At 40.1% G+C, this 23,146-nt stretch overlaps 1 protein-coding gene across 1 annotated transcript in view; it reads right to left on the bottom strand.

Moving 5' to 3' along the window:
* Nucleotides 1-3,489: 3,489 nt before the first annotated feature.
* Nucleotides 3,490-23,146, bottom strand: part of rrh (retinal pigment epithelium-derived rhodopsin homolog) — a 31,396-nt gene continuing 11,739 nt past the window's right edge. The window contains exons 3-7 of the mRNA XM_028442556.1: nt 19,888-19,987; nt 17,389-17,542; nt 10,123-10,291; nt 5,192-5,370; nt 3,490-3,595 (exon numbers count right to left, since the gene is read on the bottom strand). Coding sequence (XP_028298357.1) covers nt 3,490-3,595; nt 5,192-5,370; nt 10,123-10,291; nt 17,389-17,542; nt 19,888-19,987 — 708 coding nt within the window. The remainder of the gene's footprint in view (nt 3,596-5,191; nt 5,371-10,122; nt 10,292-17,388; nt 17,543-19,887; nt 19,988-23,146) is intronic.

The raw sequence follows: 23,146 nt of genomic DNA, 5'->3' as shown, positions 1-23,146 counted from the left end.
GAAGTTGCAAAATGGAAAAGGGTAATAAGGGGTTAAAAAGCTTCCTCCTTTTAAGATTTTCTGGGGGAATAATAATTAAAATTTAGATATAAAGAGCCACATGTTGAGCATCACTGACTTAAAGGAGACATATCATGCATTTAAGTCCTTCCTTTTTTACATATAAATCATACAGTTGTGGTCTATATAAAGCGGAACTGCAATGTTTGGGTCTGAATTCCTCATTATTATAGCTCCACAGGCCCCTTTTCTACCCCTTTTCTGATGTGCTTCTAAGAACAACTCGTTTTGGTGCGGTCTCTTTAAATGCAAATGAGACACTTCATACCCCGCCCCTTCTCCAGGTTCAACTCCACCCTGTTTGGCCATTTTTGTAGTTTGATAGAAGAGATATGACTATTTAGTGGCGCATAAACTTTTTATTCAGAGGTTATTTACAAAATGTCAACAACAGAAGACTTGTCCATCCAGCCTTACATGTTCGAGCCAGAGTCTGACCCAGCGGAGCGAGATGAAAATGAAGATGATGAACCTGCAGAACCCTAGCAAGTGAGCTAACACAAGCACCGAGCTAACGCTAGCGCCAAGCAAACGTCACAAAATGCATTTTAATACAGTCTTTTCAAAGACAAAAACGGCAAAATTAAATGACTAATGAAAACTTTAGACTTAAATTAAATCACGTAGGCCATATCATCAAGGATCTAAAATGAGCACACAGCGTTAACATATGAAGTCTGAAGACAGTGCAACTGCTAATGCTAACAAAACAATGACAGGGACATCTTATCATCACACTTTTTAGCGTTATTTACAGCTTACCGAAGTGCTCTGCTCGTCGTCTCCAAAGATAGAAGGAATTGACCCCTCAATCAGACAAAGTCTTTCGGCAAATCCTTCTTTATACTGGTGGAGGTTGCTGAAGCAGTCATCCTTGAAGTGCTTCGCGCACACAAAAATGATCTTACCCACAGATGTGGATACATTTCCGTGAAAAATAATACTCAACCAGGCACTTCGAAAAGGTTCTCATGCTGGGAGACGGTGTAATGAAGCGTGTGGGTTACTACATCCAACAACCAAACATTTTGACTTATCCTCTCGTAACTTTGGCATCCTGGAGCTTGGACTACAAAATAAAAGCGAGAAATAAAAATGGCGGATTATTGGGCATGGAGTCGATGTCCTAATTTGGCAGTTCCGCTGCAAATACTGTGACGTTATTGTTCAAAAAACGTAATAGAGAATCGAAAAATCGAAACAGATTGAAAAATATGACCAAAACAGAATATAAAGATATCTACGGAGCACCTGAAGAGACTAGTTTGAACTTTTCTGTACTTCTAAACACTCTAAATATAAAACAAAATGCATTTAAGGGCTAAAAAAGTGGATTTAGCATGATACGTCCCCTTTAAAGCTGCTATTTGTGGAATCCTCCCTCCGCTACATTTTGAAACAGAAACCGAACTTAACCTCCCTTACCGGTGTCTTTGTGAACCCTCTCAGTGACTTTTTCCTCAATAGAGACTAGTGACAAATGTATGGACGTTATCTTATGTTGGAGATTTTTCTGGTGTTTTAGAGACTCTGACAGGAATGCACATATTACTCTGTAGTTACTGTCCTGAACAGCGGCTGCTGTCGTCAGCTCATCCCCACCACAAACACACAGAGGCGGCTGTGATCTTAGTTGCTGCTCAGGGCAGAGTGAAAACCACAACTCTGTATCCAGACTGTAAAATGAATTCACCTAAAACATGCTTCTCTTAGGTTTAGACGAGATTTATCCCATCTGTTCTCACTCTCTCTCAGACACTAGTGTGTGTGGCAGACCCTCCACAGTAACGGGGATCCACCAGTGCTCACATCCAGCGTCACGCTCCTGGATTTGTAATGCTCATTTACAGGGCCAGGAAAAGGAGCAGATATTAACTGTCCACTCAGAACACTTTGGATTACAATATGCTCAAAGATGATTATGGATTTTTGACCAAATTATGCCAAAAAAAACTTACATACTGCAGTTATAATTACAGCTTCTACTTGGTGTCCACTGATAACGTAGTGGACCAGTCTGGACACAAAATGCCAGGATGGAATTTTTGTCCCACTCCACCCCTGGTGACCACTGCTTTAGAGAACAAATTTTAATCTGGCTGCCATTTTTTTTTTTCCTTGTCTGCACATGCTGTTAAAGGTCAACACTACAAGAAGTGCATCCATCATGAGACAGCAATGCCTTTTTTGTTATTGCAATAAAATAAATTGATTTATTTTATTGCTTGATTGTGACCATCACCAGCCCACCAGTAAGACATTTTTTTATTATAGGGAGGATATAAAAAGGGAGAGCAGTGTTACACCTTGGTGGAGGGGGAGGGGAAAGGGAGCAGGGAGGAGAGACCCAAGGTAGGAAATAGAAAGGGTGGGGAAGAATAGATTATTTTAGAGTGAGGGTGAGATGTGAAGTTGTAGAACATATTGTGCTTATTATGTTGAGTAATCAAGCCAGTATGGTGACAAGTGTGAAGTTTAGCTATAAAGTTGGTGGCTGTGGACAGGGGGAATGATTGAGTGGTAATATCTAAAGCAGGTATTTGGGATTAACGTGTCTAAAGTTAAGCCCAGTATGAGTTCTATCCCATATCCCAAGGCGTGCCAGTGCATCGTAGACCAGTATATGTGCAGAAACCGCTACCCCAAACCCAGGAACAGCCCCGGGCCCGCAGATGCAGCCAGGCCAGCAGAAAGAGCGGGGAACAAGGAGCCCCAGGCCACCCCCCCACGGCCGAGCAGCCCCCCAGATGCCCCCGAGATCCCAGGCCGAGAGGCAGCCACAGCCCCCCACACACACATCCGAGGAAGCCCCAAGTAGCCGAGCACCCAGCGCATCCCGCCACCGACCCCAACCCCCAACCCCAAGGCCTCCCTGCCAGCATCCCGCCCACCCCCCACCTACCCACACCCAAGCACCGAACCCCCCGAGGGGAGGGCCCAGAGAGCCCCCCGCCCGAGACCCCAGCAGAGGAGCCAAGGCCCACCCCCAGCAGACGGCCAGGGGCTTGATGCCGCCTGCGCGATGAGCCCTAGACAGCCCCCCCCCCCCAAGACCGGCGGCCGCCACCGCGGCAGAGAGGCACCCCAATGGCACACAACCGATGCGGAGCGGCAGCCCCCAGCCAAAGGCGCAGAACCCACCCACCCGCCAGTCCGCAGATAGCAGGACCGACCTACCAAGCGGCCAATACCGACCTCAACCAGGCTGCCCTGGACCCACACTGTCTGCCATTTTTTACATCTGCATCTACTCAGAAACAGTTGATTGGTTGTTGGCGTTCAGTCACTCAACACTGTGGGGATTACATTTTATTGATGGTTTGACACACAGACAACAGTAATGGTGATCAAAACGCACACACAACATTGATTGGTTGTACTTCACATTGGCGTGATTTGTAATAACTATAACATTGTGCAATAAAAATGTCATTGGGTCAAAGGTTGCTGAGAGGTTGTCATGGCAACCTGGGTACTGATGGTGATCTGCTGCCTGGTTTGACATCGTAGCATTCCTGTGATAGCTCTCCGGAATCTGTAAGATAAGATGATACACACCATCAGTAAAATGTCCTGCCAAAATATGAGCTGCTAATCTGTGCTGTGAATATGAATATAATGTAAACAGAGATGCTCGATGGCTTTATATGTATGCAAGTAATCTTTTTTGTGAGTAACATAACACTTTTCACATATCAGTAGCTCTACAATTGGTTTAAAAGTGTGGAGAAAATGTAAGAAGCCATATGATTGGCTGAAAGCAAACACATCTGATTGGCTGATGAATCTGTCAATCAGTCTTATCAGCCAATGGTGACCCGCGACGTCAGGGCAGTCTCAAAATTCACTGCAGAGATTTCTTTCACAAATACACAGAAGTTTCACAGCACAGAAGCGGTTTGTATATGCACATTCAGCAATTTGCATTATCTGTGGATTTATATTGCAAGTGTGCCTCAAAATAATATTTGTGAAACAGATCGTGTGCATTTGTGAATCTGAAATACAACTGCAAAACAAATATATATTTATGAACGAGTGTGTGCATTTGTGAAAGAGATCGTGCGCATTTATGAATCTGAAATACAACTGTGAAACAAAGCATGTGCATTCGTGAAAAACCCTGCAAGAGTTCATTCATTATGATACTGTTCTGATTCCATACACATGGTGTCCCTAGAGGTCCAGTATATATGAATAGCTTTGTCTTAGTGTTCCTAAAATGGGGAGTTTTTCTTAAAAAGTTTAGTGGACCCACTTCTCCAGGGACCTGCACCACTGGACAGAGGTGTACTCACATTACTGTAATTGAGTTGCTTTTATGGGTACTTGTACTTTTTCCAGTATATTTCTAAATCAGTAATTTTACTTGTACTTACGTATGTCTTAAAAGGAGTAAAGTAATTTGTTACATTTCCACACCCAACCATTACTGAAAAAAATATTATTTTTTGATGTAAAATGATCAATGAACATTGTGGAATTACAAAAAAAAAATGAAATGACCATACAACAATCAAACACATCCCATCATAGCAGACCAGTCAGATTAAACGTAATGCATTGCACCAAAACAGCATTGAATGGAGGTTATTTTCTTGAGTTCATAAATTTAGCTATACTTTTTAATTTTTGATTTAATTAATTGGTGTTATTTAATTTAAAAAAAGACTTGTCCATTATGACAAAGCTTTTATTTTATACAGATGCATTTGAAAAAAATGAAGATATTATCTCTTCCTTTTTAAGTTCATACATGAGATGTTTACTGTATGTAAGGGAACCGTGGCAAGATTTATTACCAAAAATAAATGTAGGGGGTGAAAGTAACTAGTAACTTTTACTTTGAGTACTTTTTAATTGAGTTACTTTTTACTTGTACGTGAGCATTTTTTTGTATGACTTTCTTGTACTTGTACTTGAGTACAAGTACATCTAACAGTATTTCTACTTCAGTAGGAAATACCAGTCCTTTTTACACCTCTGCCACTAAAAACCTGGATGTGTACAAAGAACTTTTGCAGTTCTTTAGTGACTAATGCTGATCCAGTTAAAGATCCAGTTCTTGGTGACTATGTGATAACTGAGCACAACAAATACCGTGACAAACTACTGAAAGGAAAACACTTACTTCTTATTGGCAATGACGTAAATGCAGGGGTTGTAGAAGGTGGAGGACTTGGCAAAGAGGGGAGCGATGATAGCCATGGGGGCAGGAATGGTCTTTGGATCCCCAAATGAAGCCCACAGACACACCAATGAGTATGGAGACCAGGCCACCAGAAACATAACGATCATTACGATGGACATCTGCTCACAAAATTAAAAAAGTTTGTCCAAGATCATAAGTTCAACTTAAAATTCTGCAGAATTAACCAACTTTAGTACTGCCAAAAAAGGAGATACTAACCAAACTATTGGACACTAAACTTTGAATCAAAGCTGATGTCCAGTATGTCCTAAATGTCTGCCTGCACAAACACATCTGAGTTCATATTAAGTATTAAGTACAATGATGTCGGACCGAGTATTATTAACCAGAACCTGTTGAGGACGGTCAGAGAGGAAGTCCCTAACAAGGTGGATAATACCACCGTTTACTCCTATATCGATAAGTAGGATGTGAATCTGCATGCTGTTAAAGGCGGAAGTAAAATCGATAAACAAGGCCCTAGCAAAGTGGGAGGGGGCTTGAAGGTGCTTTGACAGAGTGTGGAACATACTGACAGTTGCGTCATCGGTTCCCCTCTGACTTTTGTAAGCAAACTGGAGATGATCTAAGCTGTATGAAACCGATGCTGTGATTTGTCTGCTTATAACTCTCTCAAAACATTTTCCTAAGATTGAAGTAAGTGCAATGGGCCTGTAATCTTTTAATTCAGTAGCTCCAGGTTTTTTAAGGATGGGCACAATATAAGACATTTTTCATAATTTGGGCATTGTTAAAGAATTAAGCAAGCACTGGAATAACTCCAGCACAATACCTTTAAGTTCATGAACATTTTCTTTTAGAACTCTCCCTCTCAGGCCATCTGGCCCCGGGGTTTCGTCACGGGTTTATTCACTCACAACACGGCAAGCAATTATTTTCCCAGAAGCAGGAATGTAAATATAGAAAAATCTATTTGCGTTGGTCACTTAAAGGATGTAGGAAGATGAGCAGGAGGAGATAGACGTGGAATGGGAGTTAGATCCAGATCCAGTAAGAAAGCGTTAATTGTGTGGCCTCTGCAGCAAAGAGCTCGTATGGATGCTGTGAGATGGTGGCGCTATAAAACGTTTCTCCATCTGTAAAAACTTTCCACAGAAGAGTGACAAAGTTTGACAAACATTTAAGATATTTCAACGGGACAACCGGCAGCACACAGGCTGATCAGATAGCATGCTAACGTTAGCATCTCTTCTATGTTCGGCATCGATGTAATGATGTCAAGTACACAAATAGTTTTGTTACAATAATAGCTCCATAACAGGGCACATAATAGTTGAGTGTGTGTGTGTGTGTGTGTGTGTGTGTGTGTGTGTGTGTGTGTGTGTGTGTGTGTGTGTGTGTGTGTGTGTGTGTGTGTGTGTGTGTGTGTGAAATGAAAAGGTATGAGTGTATTTTGTTGCAGGTGTAGCTCTGTTAAAATGTGATGCCTGAACATGTTATTATTGAGAGCTGAACAGTAATTCTGATTAAAAAAATGGGGAGTTTTTTCTTCCCACTGTCGCTAAATGCTTGTTCATGTGGATCTTGTTGGGTTCTTTCTTTCTTACTATAGACTTTATATTTTGTTACGTGCTTTGAGATGACTTTATTGTAATTTGCACTATATAAATAAAGTTGAATTGAATAAATATTAAAGTCACACAATATTTTTAATGACAATGTTTTCACCTTGTAGATTATATTTGTGCTTGAATTAAACTGTTCTAGAAAAACCTTGTGTAATAGATTAGTCACTAGTTGATAAGGAAACATCAGTGTAGTCGATAAGGATAAAAGTCAGTTAGCAACATCCCTAATCTCGTACTACTTTTTAATGTGTAGTTTGTTACAGATAGGCTACTGTCTACAGTTAGTGCTAGGCTACTGCAGGGCTGCCAAGTTTCATAAAATGACAAGAGTGAGACGTTAGTGACCTGATGCGTTCCGGCGAAAAAAAATGTGTCCTTGTTTTAACGTTGATTTATACCTTAAGACTGATGTCCTCACCTCCATGCCAGCGGCTCTCCCTGCACTGTGGCCTCCTGGTGCTAGTTTTAATTAACCAGAAATTAGAAATGAAAACCAACAACAAATTTGACAAAATACATTTATTTGTCAATATTTCATTTCAACCAACTCTCAATCATTTAGCTGGTGACATGTCTCATGTTGTAGGTGTTTGTTGCAGATTTTGACGCTTTGATGACAGAGGCAGGGGGATCCCACTTAAAACACTAAGGCCCAAGGCAGTGCTACCTTTACCTCAGCTCTCTTTGTCTGCAACAGAAAGGAGGTCAATAAAAAGCAAATCATGTAAAAAAACATTAAAATATCAAGTCATTTTTGATTGAATGAATGTCTTAGCTGCAGACTCAATATCCATAGAAACACAGTATTACATACAAAAATAATCATATAAGAACAGTTCAAATGAACATTAGATTAGACAAGGCATTTGTTTCATTTACTATGTATTTATGCTGATATAACCTACAAGTGCAATTCAGCTACAAGCAGTGTTCATAACACTGCTAGTAGCTGAATGAGAGTTTTTTTCATTCAAATCATTTAGACTATTTTCAAGTTATTTACCAATAAAACAAACCAATTCACCAACTTAAAATCATCGCCCTAAATGGAAAAAAGGTATAAAAGATCATTTAAGACAAGGTAATTTTCAAATATTTTTTTTTAAATTGTATGTAAGCAATTTATCCAACTGGTTCCAAGTACAATTAACAACAAACAAAAAGGCTGACATGTTCTCATAATCACAGTCCTTTTACTTTGTTTAACTAAGTAGTGTAGCTTTAGCATTAGCAACACTTGCTACATAACAAGGCAGCATATTTCTGTCGTACTTCTGCCCTGTTTAAGCGCTTAATAATCCTTCGGTGTCTGTAATGCTGACATGCTGACTAGCAAATGGTGTGATTTGGCAGAGAAAAAACCTTTGGATGTGCTGTGTATGGACCACAGACAGATGACACAGACAGGGTTAAAATGTGACCTACAGGTGATTCTACGATCTCTGTGATTTGGGAGATCATCGTCATGTTTTAATCCTTAACGATCAAATATCGTCAGATCGCATACCCTTATACAAACATGAGTGAGAGCGAGAGAGAGAGAGAGACACACAAAATGTTAGTTTTTTAGACGAGTAAACTAACACTATAACACACACACACACACACACACACACACACAACAATATAAACAGTGAACAAAATTGAGTAGTTACCTACCATCTCAGACGGCGTCAGTTCTCTAGAAACTTTCTTTCTGAAAGCATGTTGACGAGTCGGTGCATGTTGTGTGAGGTGTCAGTTAGAGACTGCTCATCAAGACCCGCCTTACGTTGCTTCTGATTGGTTCATTATTGTGTGATGCCTGTCATGGTTGGTTAGATTTAGGCACAAGGAGACATGGATTGGTTATCTCGGTCAGTCAATCAGAGTTACTCGAGTTACGGCAAGCCGCGAGGACCAAAAATCATTATCATGAAAAAAATAAATAGAATATTGAATTGGGAAATATAAGCGTGAGAAATGTCAAGTGTGATGTGAGAATGCATCAAATTGCATGACTGTCACACTCAAAGCGTGAGGCTTGGCACCTCTGGTACTACTGTCTACAGTTAGCACCAGCGCCGTATAGAGAGAGAGTTGCGACAACTCTGTTCACTCCAATTCGTTTTTTTACAGCAATAGCGGCTCATGGAGCCTCACATTTGTTCCCAGAAGTGATCAGTTTACTAATGTAGCCACTTGAAGGGTAAGGACTGGAGCAGCACAAGATGGATTCTGATGTTTGTGAACAACAGGAGAATCCATCTTGCAGGCAAGGTTAACACACAGAGGCGGTACACAGGAGAGCAGCAGGCATTGAGTGTGACCATCAAATGCACTGCCTTGGAAACAAGGCACTGTCCGTCAGCGCAGGATCCACAAACTGCGATGAACGTGAGCGTGCATCGTCTTCTCACCCACAGCGCAGAGAGAGAGAAGTGCACTTTGTCACGAGGCGCTTACAGCTGCTCCGTCTCAAAGACATTTAGGTGAAATTGAATAATTTCCCACGGCACACCTGACAATCTGTCAGTGGTTGAAAAACGCAGTACTACACGGTACATGACACACGATTTAGCTGCGACTCTGCCCGACCCCAAAAATAGACGCACGAGTGAAGAAATGGGCAAAAAAAATTGCACAGTGTATGCGCCATAAGTTAGAGTTAGCCAGACGTTGGCTCCATGATACACTAAAAACATTTCAGGTCTGTCGAAATTTGGTGATAAGGGAGGACTGCTTCAAGCCGTGCTGCTACAAGAGGGATCTGTGGGCTAAGTTAATGGGCTAAGCTAATGGGCACCAACAGAATTTCTTCACAGAAAGTCTCAATGCAGCTTGTAAATGTACTTGTTCAGAGCACCACTATGTTTCTGCTTACAGAGAAATACTGTTATGACACTAACCACATCCCCACCAGATTGTCCCTTTTTTTCCTGGTGGCTAAATGATAAGCTGTCAGGAGAACTTCTCTGTTCATCTGGTGCTGGTCCTCAAAATGTAGTTGTGCCGAAAGCACACATGGAACGATAACAGCAGAAAAACTAACCTTGCAGCAGTGTAAACAGACCTGTTACGCCTGGACCTCCCACAATGCACCATTTCTTTAAAGCAACAGGCCGGGCTGAATATCGAATGTGCGTCATATCCTGACCAAAATGGCAGCTCTCAATAGTTTATGCCCCAAGGTATAAATTCGTTCTAAGAAGTCCTTTTGTGTATTTTTTTATTATTATTATTTCTTAATAGTGCACTTCCACTACAGGTACCCTTTAAAGGCATGAATCAAACCTTGGTTACCTTGGTGACATCCATCTGATCCGACCAATCGACATTGACGCTGTTTATACAGCTGTTGGCTCCCTGTTTCCTCACAGTCATGGACACATTGTAGTAGCAGTAGAACATGACGGACAGAGGGAGCACAAAGTTCACAGCTATCACAGCCATGGTGTATGAGACAAAGGAGCTGTGGAGAGAGCAAAACAAACATTTCTACATGTAGTTACTACGTTATATGCACATTATAATTCTGAGCTTATAAGATGTCAATATAGATACTTATATATATTTCTCCCTTCCTTCATGTCAGAGCTCCGTTTCCCTAGTGTTATGTCTCTCTGTCAGACAAGTTCACAAAACATGTCTTGTTCCCACAGAGATTACGCTGGAAAAAACTTATTCCCTTCCCCTCTCCAGTGTGATTAGCCAATAGCAGACTTTCTGATCATTTGCTCTTTTCCAGCCTATAAGAAATATGTGCTATTACGGTGTGGTTGCCACTTTTCCTTTCCCACCCCACAAGACCATTTCATCTGTACTCATTTTCCATGCTAGAGCTCTGGAATAAAATCCACAAAATATAGTTTGGTCAATTTTGAATTTATTTTATCTGACATATAGTGTATGCTCGAAGATTTTCATAACATTACCATTTTGTTTCATTGAAGAGAAGAAATATCACAGTCATTTTAGTTCAGGGGCCCAATTCGGACCAGTTTGATCTCAAGTGAACTGCAGATTATAGGCGGGAAAATTTGCAATTTCAACATTAGTTTGCACTTACGTACAAATAATATGTAAAATATGTAAGGCACCAACAATATCCTTGATGAACAAATTCTCTCTTTATTTTTTTGACCATTTCTTATTTAATTTGAGGATATTTTGCAGGAATTTTTTTGGGGTGGGAAATGGGAGTTCTTTCAAAAAACCCACGCCTCCGGATAGGAGGTAGGACATAAGGGACCTGGGCCTCTACAACAGCTCAGGGGAGCTGGAGAAGGCGGGCCCTCCCATGACTTGTGCCCAGAGTATGGGCAGTCACCCAACATGCAGATTTATACAGGGGTTATATAGACCCATTTTGTGTAACGTATGCATACTAAATTAGGTGCATGCGCGCGCAGGCTCGGTGCAAAACAACTGGAGAACTGCTGAGGCGATGGTGCACGAGGAACGGATGGAGCTGTATCTCAGTCTGGATCCAGTAAAAAGTGACCATAAAAAGCTGTAAATGGACTGATATGCAGACGTGGGACAGTGAGGAGACTTATGTAGAGATGGAAACTCATTCATTGAAACTGATCAGAATACGCGGCAATACACGGAAACCTTTGTTAACAGGAGTACAGCAGCCTGCCTTCCTGCCCATTCATAACAAGTAGTTATAAACATCTAGAGACTTAATGCATCTATATTTATATTAGGGATGTATATTAGGGATGTAACGAGTAATCGTAAGGCAGTTAAAAATCTATTCATAGGTATCACAGTTGATATAAATTTTCTGAAAATTGAATCACAGTACTTTTTTTAAACAGCAGAGGGTGCTATCCAGAAGTGTAGGCGGCAGGCGGAATCTGCTACTACTTTCTTTCTGGCCGCCTTATACTCTTAAACATGTTCATAAATGATTCCTTACCCCTTTAGCACCGAAAGAATATCTGTAATATTACGTGAATATCTGTAAAAGTCATGTTTTTCTGTTAGCTCTGTCTGCTAGCGTAGCATCTCTTCTTCACTGTACAGATTAGCTGCATGGCAACTGACCACTGGGTTGCCAGCGCCCTCTGCTGGTCCAAACAAATATCTGACGTAAATACAATGCAGACTGTTTTTTTTTTTTAAGTCCAATTGTTAAGGCACAAAATACATTTTCAGTTGCAGTTTTAAAAAGAAAAATAACTATTATGCAGTTTTGCATTGTTTACTATTGTCATGGCAAAATTTATATTCATCATCATATCCTCAAATGTATGTTCATGTGTACAATTTGTCATGTTTTAATACATGACGACTCCATTAATCTTTACACTTTTGAACAGCTGAATCATGATTAAACAGTACAGATCGTATTATTCTCAGTGCAGCACAGTCTCTGCTGACATGCAGATATACACTGACGCACACACTTATCAAGGACAGATAAAGACTGGAGCCAAACCTTCTCATAACATCTTCATCATCCTCCAACATTTCCACTATGGGCATCTGACTCCCTCCCTTTTGTCTCTCACTGTTGGGACCTTTTCTTATCTGTATAAAAAGCTTAAGCTTTGAAACTGTTGGAGCGGGGCGCGGCACTTCCTTTGGACGTCCGCCTGGACGGACGCTAATTTTGTTTCACTTTGTTCCACTTTGTATTCTTTTATTTAGTTTAGAATAAAATCATTTTTTATTAAATCATCAATGCTTCTCCTGGATTCTATCATTCAACCAGAGCAATGAATCATGTCTAAAATGAGGTCAACCGTAAATTCTGCCGTAACAATTGGCGATCACGAACAGGATCATCTTCTGTCCACCCCTCGGACAGAGACTGGAGCACGAACCATCGGTTGAACCTCAAACACCAATTCGGACTAAGGTAAAGCTGCCTTTATAAATATATATATATATGTAAATTTTCATTTACATATATATATATTCGCTCTGTGTTGATTTTTTTTTGAACCAGTCAAGCATTGTATTGATTTTCAGCTTTGAGCTTTGATTTTGATCCTCAGCTGTTCTGTGTTTTGACGCAGTGAATAGCCATGAGAAAGGCTCAAATGGTTGAGGTTCTGTGCTTTTTAATGCTGTAGGTTCTCTCTGGTTTTCTTCGGGCTCGGATATTTTGTTTAGGTCATTATTTACTTTGGTTTTGTTCGGACTCCCACAGCCTGTGAGGTCCTGACCATAGATAGACGGGCAACCAAAGTTTCCAAAACATCCCAGCGGTGTCATGATCTGAGTTCACCTCTGTACCGAAAGCAAAATAGATTAAAACCCCGAACCCAACCTAAATTGTGTTTCTGTGAATCAAACAGATGAACAACCCAATAAACAAATAATATATGCATACGCATATACAATCTTGGTATGATGTGAACTCAGATCATGCTTTCAGGCGAGTTTTACTTTTTTTTTTTATCTTTGTTTTTATTTTGTTTAAACGTGGAATCAGATTTCTCCCTTTGGCTTGGCTTTAATGCTTTCATTTGACGAGTGTCAGCTTTTGAGAAAGGGAGAGAAATACAGAGAGCCAAACACACACACACGTCGCTGCTGTGTTTTTCTTTTTTTTTGGACGTGTGGCCACACACACACACACACACACACACACACACACACACACACACACACACACACACACGTACAGAGAGAGAGAAAGGGACAGAGAGAGAGCACACACACAGGCACGCGCACGGGCGCACGCACACGCACAGAGAGCCACACCCAACAGAGAGAGAGAGAGAGGTGGCGCCCCTCACTGGCCAGTTTAGTGCACTACACACTTGTGACACAACATTGTGATTTCTCACTTCTCCCCTGCCGATAGAATAGTGCCATTACACACAGACACTATTTTTATTTTTATTTTAAATTTTATTTTGATTTCATGTTTGATGGGCAACACACACACACACACACAGATGAATACAGTATTTCATTTTATTTTATTTTAATATTACTGTTACCATCATTATCATTTTTTATTATTTAAATTGTTAGTTTCTGTTGGCTTTGTGGTTGTCCCCTGAAGAAACGACATCTTCAATGAAAGAATGAAATCACCTTCAACTCTTACGCTAATGGAATGTCAACATCATTCAAAGGACCAAGCATCAGAAGGAAATGGACAATCAAAGGTGTGTGACCTTTCAGGACTCAAGGACTCAACTCCCATTCAGCAAAGCAATGCTGAAATAACTCGCTCAGTCCCAAGTCAACTCTTCATCGTCTATGAATGGGCCGCATGCCAATGCCCCATCATTAAAGACTGAGAACCTGTGGGCGTCGGAGTGGTTGGACACTCCCCCACCAATGAGTTGCGAGTTAAATGCCACGACTACTGCCTGAATGATGGGCAGCAACTGCAGACTGGTCACACGTCTGCTGGAAATCTTCACCAAAAAGACACTGTTTCAAAAGCCACAAGGATACCAAGCCACAAGAAGTCCACCACAGCCTTTGGTGGTAGTGCGCACGCGCACGCACAGGCACGCGCACGCACAGAGCTAAATCACTTTAGCCTTGAACTTTGGCATGGAGGGGGACAACTAGCAAATAGCCAACAAGCTTCTCCTTCGCACAATACTAACCCCTCTATCTTCTGACTGTGCACTAGATTATTTTGTTTTCATTTATTCTCTCACACGCAGACAGACCAGACATACAGTCACACACCCACATTCATAACTATGAGAAACACAGAACTTCACACAGAACCCTTCTGTTTGCCACATGAGATCAAGTGTGCCCATCATTTATCTTTGCTTTTATTCATTATGTTGCTCATTTATTTACACTGCTTTGGCCTTTATGAGAAAACAACAAACAAAGGGGAAGAAAATAGTGTTACTGATAAGGCTTTTCTTTCATTTATTTTCTTGATTGAGGGGAGGGCCCCCACAATGCAAGATATGGTTACATCCGCTGAAGACAGAGCCCTCTGTTGCCTCAGCTTTTGGAGCTGAAGTTTTAATTTTTATTGGCCATGATTTTTTTTGAGCTCACACGTTTTTCTCCTTTGTTATTTCTGAACGATTCTTCTTTTTCTCTTTTGTTTTTACTCAATTTCAGGAAAATTGAGACAGAGATTGAGGACTGCAGCCTCAACAAGTTTAAATTTTGACATTTTTTTGACCGATACCCTCGTAAACAATCTGTACCTTACCCTTTTTGAAGCTGCTTGCGACAGACAGCAAAGGTGGAATATAATAATTTTGTTTCTTGATTTGGTCGTTGAGGCGACCAAAAGTGGGGAATGTCATGGCAAATTTTATATTCATCATCATATCCTCAAATGTATGTTCATGTGTACAATTTGTCATGTTTTAATACATGACGACTCCATTAATCTTTACACTTTTGAACAGCTGAATCATGATTAAACAGTACAGATCGTATTATTCTCAGTGCAGCACAGTCTCTGCTGACATGCAGATATACACTGACGCACACACTTATCAAGGACAGATAAAGACTGGAGCCAAACCTTCTCATAACATCTTCATCATCCTCCAACATTTCCACTATGGGCATCTGACTCCCTCCCTTTTGTCTCTCACTGTTGGGACCTTTTCTTATCTGTATAAAAAGCTTAAGCTTTGAAACTGTTGGAGCGGGGCGCGGCACTTCCTTTGGACGTCCGCCTGGACGGACGCTAATTTTGTTTCACTTTGTTCCACTTTGTATTCTTTTATTTAGTTTAGAATAAAATCATTTTTTATTAAATCATCAATGCTTCTCCTGGATTCTATCATTCAACCAGAGCAATGAATCATGTCTCAAATGAGGTCAACCGTAAATTCTGCCGTAACACTATAGAACCAGAATTGAATTGAGGCCTATAGTACTTCATATTGAAATAGTGTTTGTGAACATGTGGGCCTCTGTGCCAGTTTTACTAAACTTTATAGCTACTGATACAGCCTCTGAGTTGAAATAGTTAAAGTGGGTGTCAAAATGATGCAGTCGCTATCCGTGGTGCTGAACTTCTTTGAATTTGTGTTGTTACAATAATAGTGACCATCCTAATGTTTTTGTTGTTCTCTTGTTTTGTTATACTTCATGTCTGTCTGATGGACTTCAAAATTCTCCCCATGGTGCTGAAGCTTATAATCAGGGAGAGAATTGTGGAGCTCAACAAGTCTGGTCCCTCCATGGGTGCAATTTCCAGATGCTGAAAGTGACACGTTCAACTGTACATCATGTATAAACATTATGGAATCGTCTAGCCATCACACTGCTCAGGAAGTGACGGGCTCTGTGTCCCAGAGATTAACGTGTTTTGGTCCGAAATGTGCAAATCAACCCCAGAACAAAAGCTAAAGACCTTGTGAAGATGCAGGCTGGTAAGAAAGTGTCATTATCCACAGTGAAACAAGTACTGCACTGACATGGGATGTAAGGCTACTCAGCTAGAAAGAAGCCATTACTCCTAAAAAAACATTAAAAAAATCCAGATTGCAGTTTGCAAAAAGACACCAAGACAAAGATCCTAACTTCTGGAGACATGTCCTGTGGTCTGATGAAACTAAAGTGGAGCTGTTTGGCCATAATGACCATTGTTTCTTTTGGAGGAAAAAGGGGAAAGCTTGTAGACCTGAGAACACCACACCAACTGTGAAGCATGGAGGCGGCAGCATCATGTTGTCGGGCTGTTTTGCTGCAGCAGGAACTGGAGCTCTTCATAAAATATATACCATCATGAAGAAAGAACATTAAGTGGAAATATTAAGGCAACATCTCAAGACATCAGCCAAAAAGCTAAAACTTGGGCACAAATGGGTCTTCCAAATGGACAATAACCCTAAGCATACTGCCAAAATAGTTAAAAAGTGGCTTGAGGACAACAAAGTCAATGTCTTGGAGTGGCCATCACAAAGTCCTGATCTGAATCCCATCGCAAATTTGTGGGCAGATCTTAAAAGGCGTGTGCGAGCAAAGCAACCAACAAACCTGACTCAGTTCCACCAGTTCTGTCAGGAGGAATGGGCCGAGTACAGCAGAGTACTGTGAGAAGCTTGTGGAAGGAAACCCAAAACGTTTTGACAATTCATGCAGTTCAAAGGCAATGTTACTAAATACTAAGGAATTGTATGTAAACTTTTGACCTCAAAGAAAGTAATAAAAATGTCCGAGAAATTCTCTCTCTCTCATTATTGTGGCATTTAGCAAAATGAAATAATTTTGGTAATCCTAACTGACCTGAAACAGGAAAGGTTTAGTCTGATTTAACTTCAGACTGAGAAATAAAGTGCACTGTGTATGTAAACTTCTACTTGAGTAGGATATATCAGTACTTTACACTTCTGCACATAATACAAAACACAAAATAGCTTCCGAACAGGAACTAATGCTAATATTGGAGGATTCATTAAAAAAAGCTAAATGTATTGGGCTTTAGCCACTAATTCAACAGTAACATTCTGTCCATGTATGTTTACTAAAGCTGATCAATAACTGAGCGTGCTCAGATTGTTCATTAGACATGTGTTACTTGTGTTCAAATGTTGTTAGATCTGCATTAAACATATGTTGTTACTACTGAAGATCCAATGAAGATGGATAACATACGCGTCATTGTTTCTCCAGTTGATGGTGCAGGTGGCTCCAGTGGGGTCAGGGGCATAACCCGCCCAGCCTACGATGGGCATCGAAGACCAGAACACCGCATTCAGCCAAGCGCCCAGTATGAGAAGGTTGTACGACCGTGTTGTCATTTTCTGTTCTGAGGAGACACATCATAATGCTCATGTTCCACACGTGCAACATTTTAACAAGCCAACTGAATCTTTAGCTGCTAGAAGTACTGGAACTACAGCTGATAAATCATGGAACTGTATTAGATATACCTAGATCACGTCTATATGTAAAATGCACTAAAAATATCACATATACAGTATATTCGGGGTGTGCATTGCCATGAATCTGACGATACAATGCAATATGTTTTACGATTTGCATGTCACTATACGATACATCCCAATAACAAACAATATGATATACATTGCAATATCAATAATTACAAATTTCAACTTTACAAGTACAAAATTGTATGAAATAGGGATGTAAAGATTAATCATGAGGCAGTTAAAAATTGATTCAAAAGTGTCATGGTTCACATCAATACTCTGAAACTGAATCGCCGTACATAAAAAAATATTAATATATACACACTTATTTAGTTATTTATTTATTTTACAGCAAAGGGCGCAATCTATTTTGAATTTGAAATTCAGGACGCACCACCATGTTTTAAATCAGAAGTATGGAAGCATTTCGGCTTCCCCAAGATAAAATGAAAGAGGTGAGAAAGAAAGAACATGTGGAATCTAAGGTAAGAGAGGCTCAGAGAGGAAAGGGAGAAACAAGGAAGAGAGAATGAAAGCCATAGTTTGTTTATTTATATTATTTCTTTGATATGGGATTTGTTTTAAAGTCCAATTGTTAAGGCACAAAACACATTTTCAGTTTCAGAACTGATATGCAGTTTTGCATAGTTCTTTATTTATTTCATTCAGGATTTATTTTTAATTAAATTGCATTGTTTTGCATAGTTTATCAAGGAATTATTTTGACAATGAAAGATAAAAGAAAATTATATAGTATTATTTTTATTTTCGAAGAAAGTTTGTCAACAGTTTGTAAAATAAATCGTGAGAGAGAATCGTAAACTAAGGGTCAAGTTAGTTATAATTTAGTAAAAACAGGAAGTCAAAGCCTATTGGCTGGGTGCACTTGGCGATCGTTTCCATTTGTATAGAGGTCTATAGGACGAAGGAGGGACTTGTATACATTAATGTATATGAATGACCACCGGCAAAAGATCATAGTAAAAGACTAGTAAAAGAATACATAAACATAAATTTCTCAGAAACTCCGGATATCAGCTTTAAGCTCCCAGACTCACTCACTTCCGGCTTCCACACAGGTATACGCCACACCTTGGTTTGATTTAAATATGTTAGATAGTTTTAGCTTTGTTTACGCCGTACAACACTCACATTATCTTCAGTCATGCACATTTTACACTACTGACTCTACTGATATACACACTTTATGAAGTAAATATGTAATTAATTGGAATTTGGTTTTATTTGGCGTAATTTGGTTAACTTTGATGGAATTTGGTTTAATTTGACTTAACTTGACTAAACTTGAATGTTTGATTTTGCTTAATTAAACAATAAAGATTTATTGAATGTTTGCCTTGGTCTTGTCTCCGCTTCTTGTTGTTGTGACCTTTCAAGTCGGGTTATGACAAGTTGACCATTTAGCTTTGTCTGGTATGACTCTTTGTTAGTACTCAGATTTTAATTGTTAGTTGATTAGTGGTTGATGCTGGTTTGTTGGTACCACTCAGATGAACTGATTCTCATGACTCACTGACAGAGGACTCTGTTACGTTGGAGGGACATTTTCTAATCAGGAGTAGTGTCCGTTTTTTGTCTTAAAGTGGTGGTTTCTGTGTAGAGCTTTATGCTTGTTAGATTGCACATCCGCTGCTGCAGGGGGGTTGCCATATAATGGTTGCTTTCCCGACCTGACGGGCTAAAATGCACAGGAATGTTTACTTTGATGGAATTTGGTTTAATTTGATTTATTTAACATGAATGTTAGATTTTGCTCAATTAAACAATTCATATTTCTTGAATGATTACCATGGTCTTGTCTCCCTTTCTTGTTGTTGTGACCTTTCAAGGTCACAACAACTATTGTCATGACAATACGATAATTGCGCAGTAAAATAATGCGATATATCTTCAAATAGATTTTTTTTTACACTCTAAACATACATTTTCTGTTAAAACATGTTCCAACCATGTAAATGTGTACGAGTATTGAAGTAAATTAATCCGCACTCTCGTTCTTTTGAGCAAGGGATAAACGTTAGCGTAACAGACATAATTTGGAGGAAGATGAAGTTATGACAAAAACCAAAGCAAAAATGTTTTTTAGCAGCTGAACATAGACCAGACTATGTTGTTCAAACCAATTATGTGTGTATGCGTTTGTTTATTGTGTGTGGAAGTCAACATTGTGTCTGAACAGCAAAAGCCTTCCAGTGAATACCTAGGTCAGGTCTGCAGATGGTGAGGTAACGATCAATGGCCACAACAGTGAGCAGACCAATACTTGCCATTCCAAAGAAGATGTTAAGTGCTGCATAGATCTGAGAAACACACACACACACACACACACACACACACACACACACACACACACACACACACACACACACACCACAACATGTACAATAAATATAAAACACATACCAGAACCATTACTCCTAAATCGGTTGAATTTCTATTTTTGACTTAGCATTAAAATATGTGTTCATGTTGTTTATACATATTGAATTAGATTAGGTGATATATATTATTAGAAATAGTATCCAGTAAGGCATAATACCTAATGCTGGGACTATAGACACTAACAATACGATACAGTACTTTAGGGAGGAAACATTGAGAAAAATAACCAAAGTTTTTATTTGACTAACTCTGGACATATTTGCATACGAACTCTGACCTTTTCAACTCAATAGGAATATATAAAAATAAAATACACAATAATGACATAAGGAAGACCAATTTTTCCTGTTTGAAGATTATAAAGACACTGACAATTCATCCCAGTCTGAAATTGAAACCATATCATGTCACCATGACATTCTTCATTAAACAAATATTCCTCTCTGTGCATGAACTTAACATATATAACAAGTTATGAAAAACTCAACCTAGAACAAACTGGAATGATAGGCTTAACAAACCCACACTTAGTGCTACCACTCGTACCATCAACAATAAAATTGTGATATTTTGTCACACCGTTAATCATAACAAATGAAATAAGTTATGTCCGCTGCTGGGAATTATTCAACAATTGGAAGTGAATTTGTATCCAATCTATCACACAGAATTATTATTCGACCCCAGCATTAAAGGGATCTCCACTGTGTCTACAAGTTTGGCCTAAAATCTTTTAAATGTACTTATTAGAAGATCTATGTCTAACAAAACACATTATTATGCACTGTATTCATTGAATTGCCTTTTAAAAATGGGAATACCGCCATCTTGAAATCACTTGATTGATGATGTCACACTGCCTGTAAACATACCATTGTTTTATATTGGAGTGAAGAATTCAGCCTGATTTTTAGATCATTTAGCAGCTTTTTCACTTAAAATGACAGCTTGTGCTTGTCAGGTTCTGATTAGTTTTAGTTGCCTGTAACCCTTGTGGTCCTTTTTTTGTTCTGTAAGTCTTTGTTGGTTCTGTTTAGTTTCTATTATAGTTGTAGTTTCATGCGTTAACTCTTGTCTTTGTGTTCCCAGAGGAGTATTTCATCAAACCCAGCTCAGGGTTAAGTCTCCGTTCAGTTCTAACTGGAACGGCCGTTTCATCAACAAGAAAACACCTTGGTTACCATAGTAACACAGTCCGTGGCACAAACGTGCTCCACAGCAGGTTTAAGCAGCATGCTTGGCTTAAGCTGCAGACACACTCTCATAATGCCATGTCATCATTATTAAAGAAGTCATTAGTGATGTTTAAGATCTACAAAAGGAAAAAAGAGTCATACCACTTTAATATGGTATTTTAAAATAAAATTAAACACAATATCACGGTAAATTATTAAATGTGATTTTAAATTGATACAAATGACGATAGAATCGTGATCTTATTATGTGTTTAATGTGTCCCATACCTTATAATGAGATCACCACAGTCTCCTGTGTTTAAACAATCAGTAATAATATATAAGGATAAATGTGTATCCATCGCCTCCATTTACCACATGGTATAAATGTGTCCATCATTGTTTAGAGATTATTGATGAGAAAGCTGAATATACAGAGAGGGAGGGGCTGTTCAGGGACAGTCACAGGGCAGAGCACTATGCTTCCCAATGAATGAAATACACTATAGCTTCCAGGATGTACGCACAATGCACACACCTGCCTACCGTGCTCGCTGCCCGCCTGCACCTGCAGCGTCTATGGAAAGCTGATTGAGCATTTATTAGATATCTTTGATATCAAAGCTCAGTTTCCTATACTAGTGAGGTCTTTGACTTCACTAGTTTACTAGTAGAACACTGAAACATGTACTAGTAAACTAGTAGAGAGGAAAAATGTCAACATGTTAACTAATAAGGTACTAAATACCCACTAGCTAACTAGTAACATGTATTTTGTGTTTACTCGTTAACTAGTGAGCCTCAAAATGTTTACTAGTTAACTAGTTAAAGCCAAGATGTCCACTAGTTTCTGTGAACTAACCCAACTAACCCTAACCCTGTGACAATGTCATGGTTAATTATCTGTCAGCAACACTCATTGGTTGCGTCCGAATAGTCCCTCCTATTGCCTTTCCTATACACTTTTCCTTAACCCCCGGAAGTGTTTAAGTGGCGGCCATGATAAGGAGCGTTCCAATTCTCTAAAAGCTAAGGAAAGGAGGCTCAATGCTTCCTTTATTACTTCCTTCAGCCTAGGAAACTCTGATGCATCCATTACCAAAGGAGACCAGATAATGCTGACCCACAATTCCTTGCGGCGACAACATTTAAAGGGACCCTCTCATCTGTGTCTTCATGGAAACTCACAAAGACTGAAAAAGGAAGTAGATCATGTAAGTTATCAAAGGCAATAATATGCCTTGAACAAGCATGGCGCCCCCCGAGGCAGACGTGTTTGCTCGCTCCGCTCGCGAATGCCGGCTTTTTCTTCTTTTTTGTGTTTTCTTCTTTTTTCCCACGACATTGCACAACTGTCGTGCGCTGCTAACATACGATAGACATACTCTACTGAACATTGCAAACTCAAAAAGATCTGAGTTTACTGGATTTTTACCTCCGGAGCTACAACTCATTGTGCGCTCCGGCGGCCACCGCCATCACCACGAGGAAGACCCAGATGCACCGACCTCGACCTCGAGTGAACCAGCTGACCCAAGGAGAGTGCTCCGGAGACGGCGACGTAAGAGAGGCAAGAGGGGAGGGCTCCATGCTCGGCTGAAAGCCCGTGCCAACCGACCACCGCTACCCAGCCTCCTGCTTGCTAACGTGCGGTCTCTGGAGAACAAACTGCACGAGCTAAGAGCCAGGATGACAACACACCGGGAAATGAGAGAATGCTGTGCCCTCATTTTCACTGAAACCTGGCTCTCACACAACGTCCCGGAGTCGGCGGTGCAGCTCGAGACTCACTCGGTGCACCGCGGAGACAGGACAGCAGCCTCCGGTAAGAGGAAAGGGGGCGGTGTGTGTGTGTTTATCAACAACGCGTGGTGCGGAGATATACGGACCGTACACAAGCAC

The sequence above is a fragment of the Gouania willdenowi genome, unplaced genomic scaffold, assembly GCF_900634775.1.
Source record: "Gouania willdenowi unplaced genomic scaffold, fGouWil2.1 scaffold_55_arrow_ctg1, whole genome shotgun sequence".
NCBI lineage: Eukaryota > Metazoa > Chordata > Actinopteri > Blenniiformes > Gobiesocidae > Gouania > Gouania willdenowi.
The sequence above is the reverse complement of the archived record's forward strand: the minus strand, read 5'-3'. Positions and strand labels throughout refer to the sequence as shown.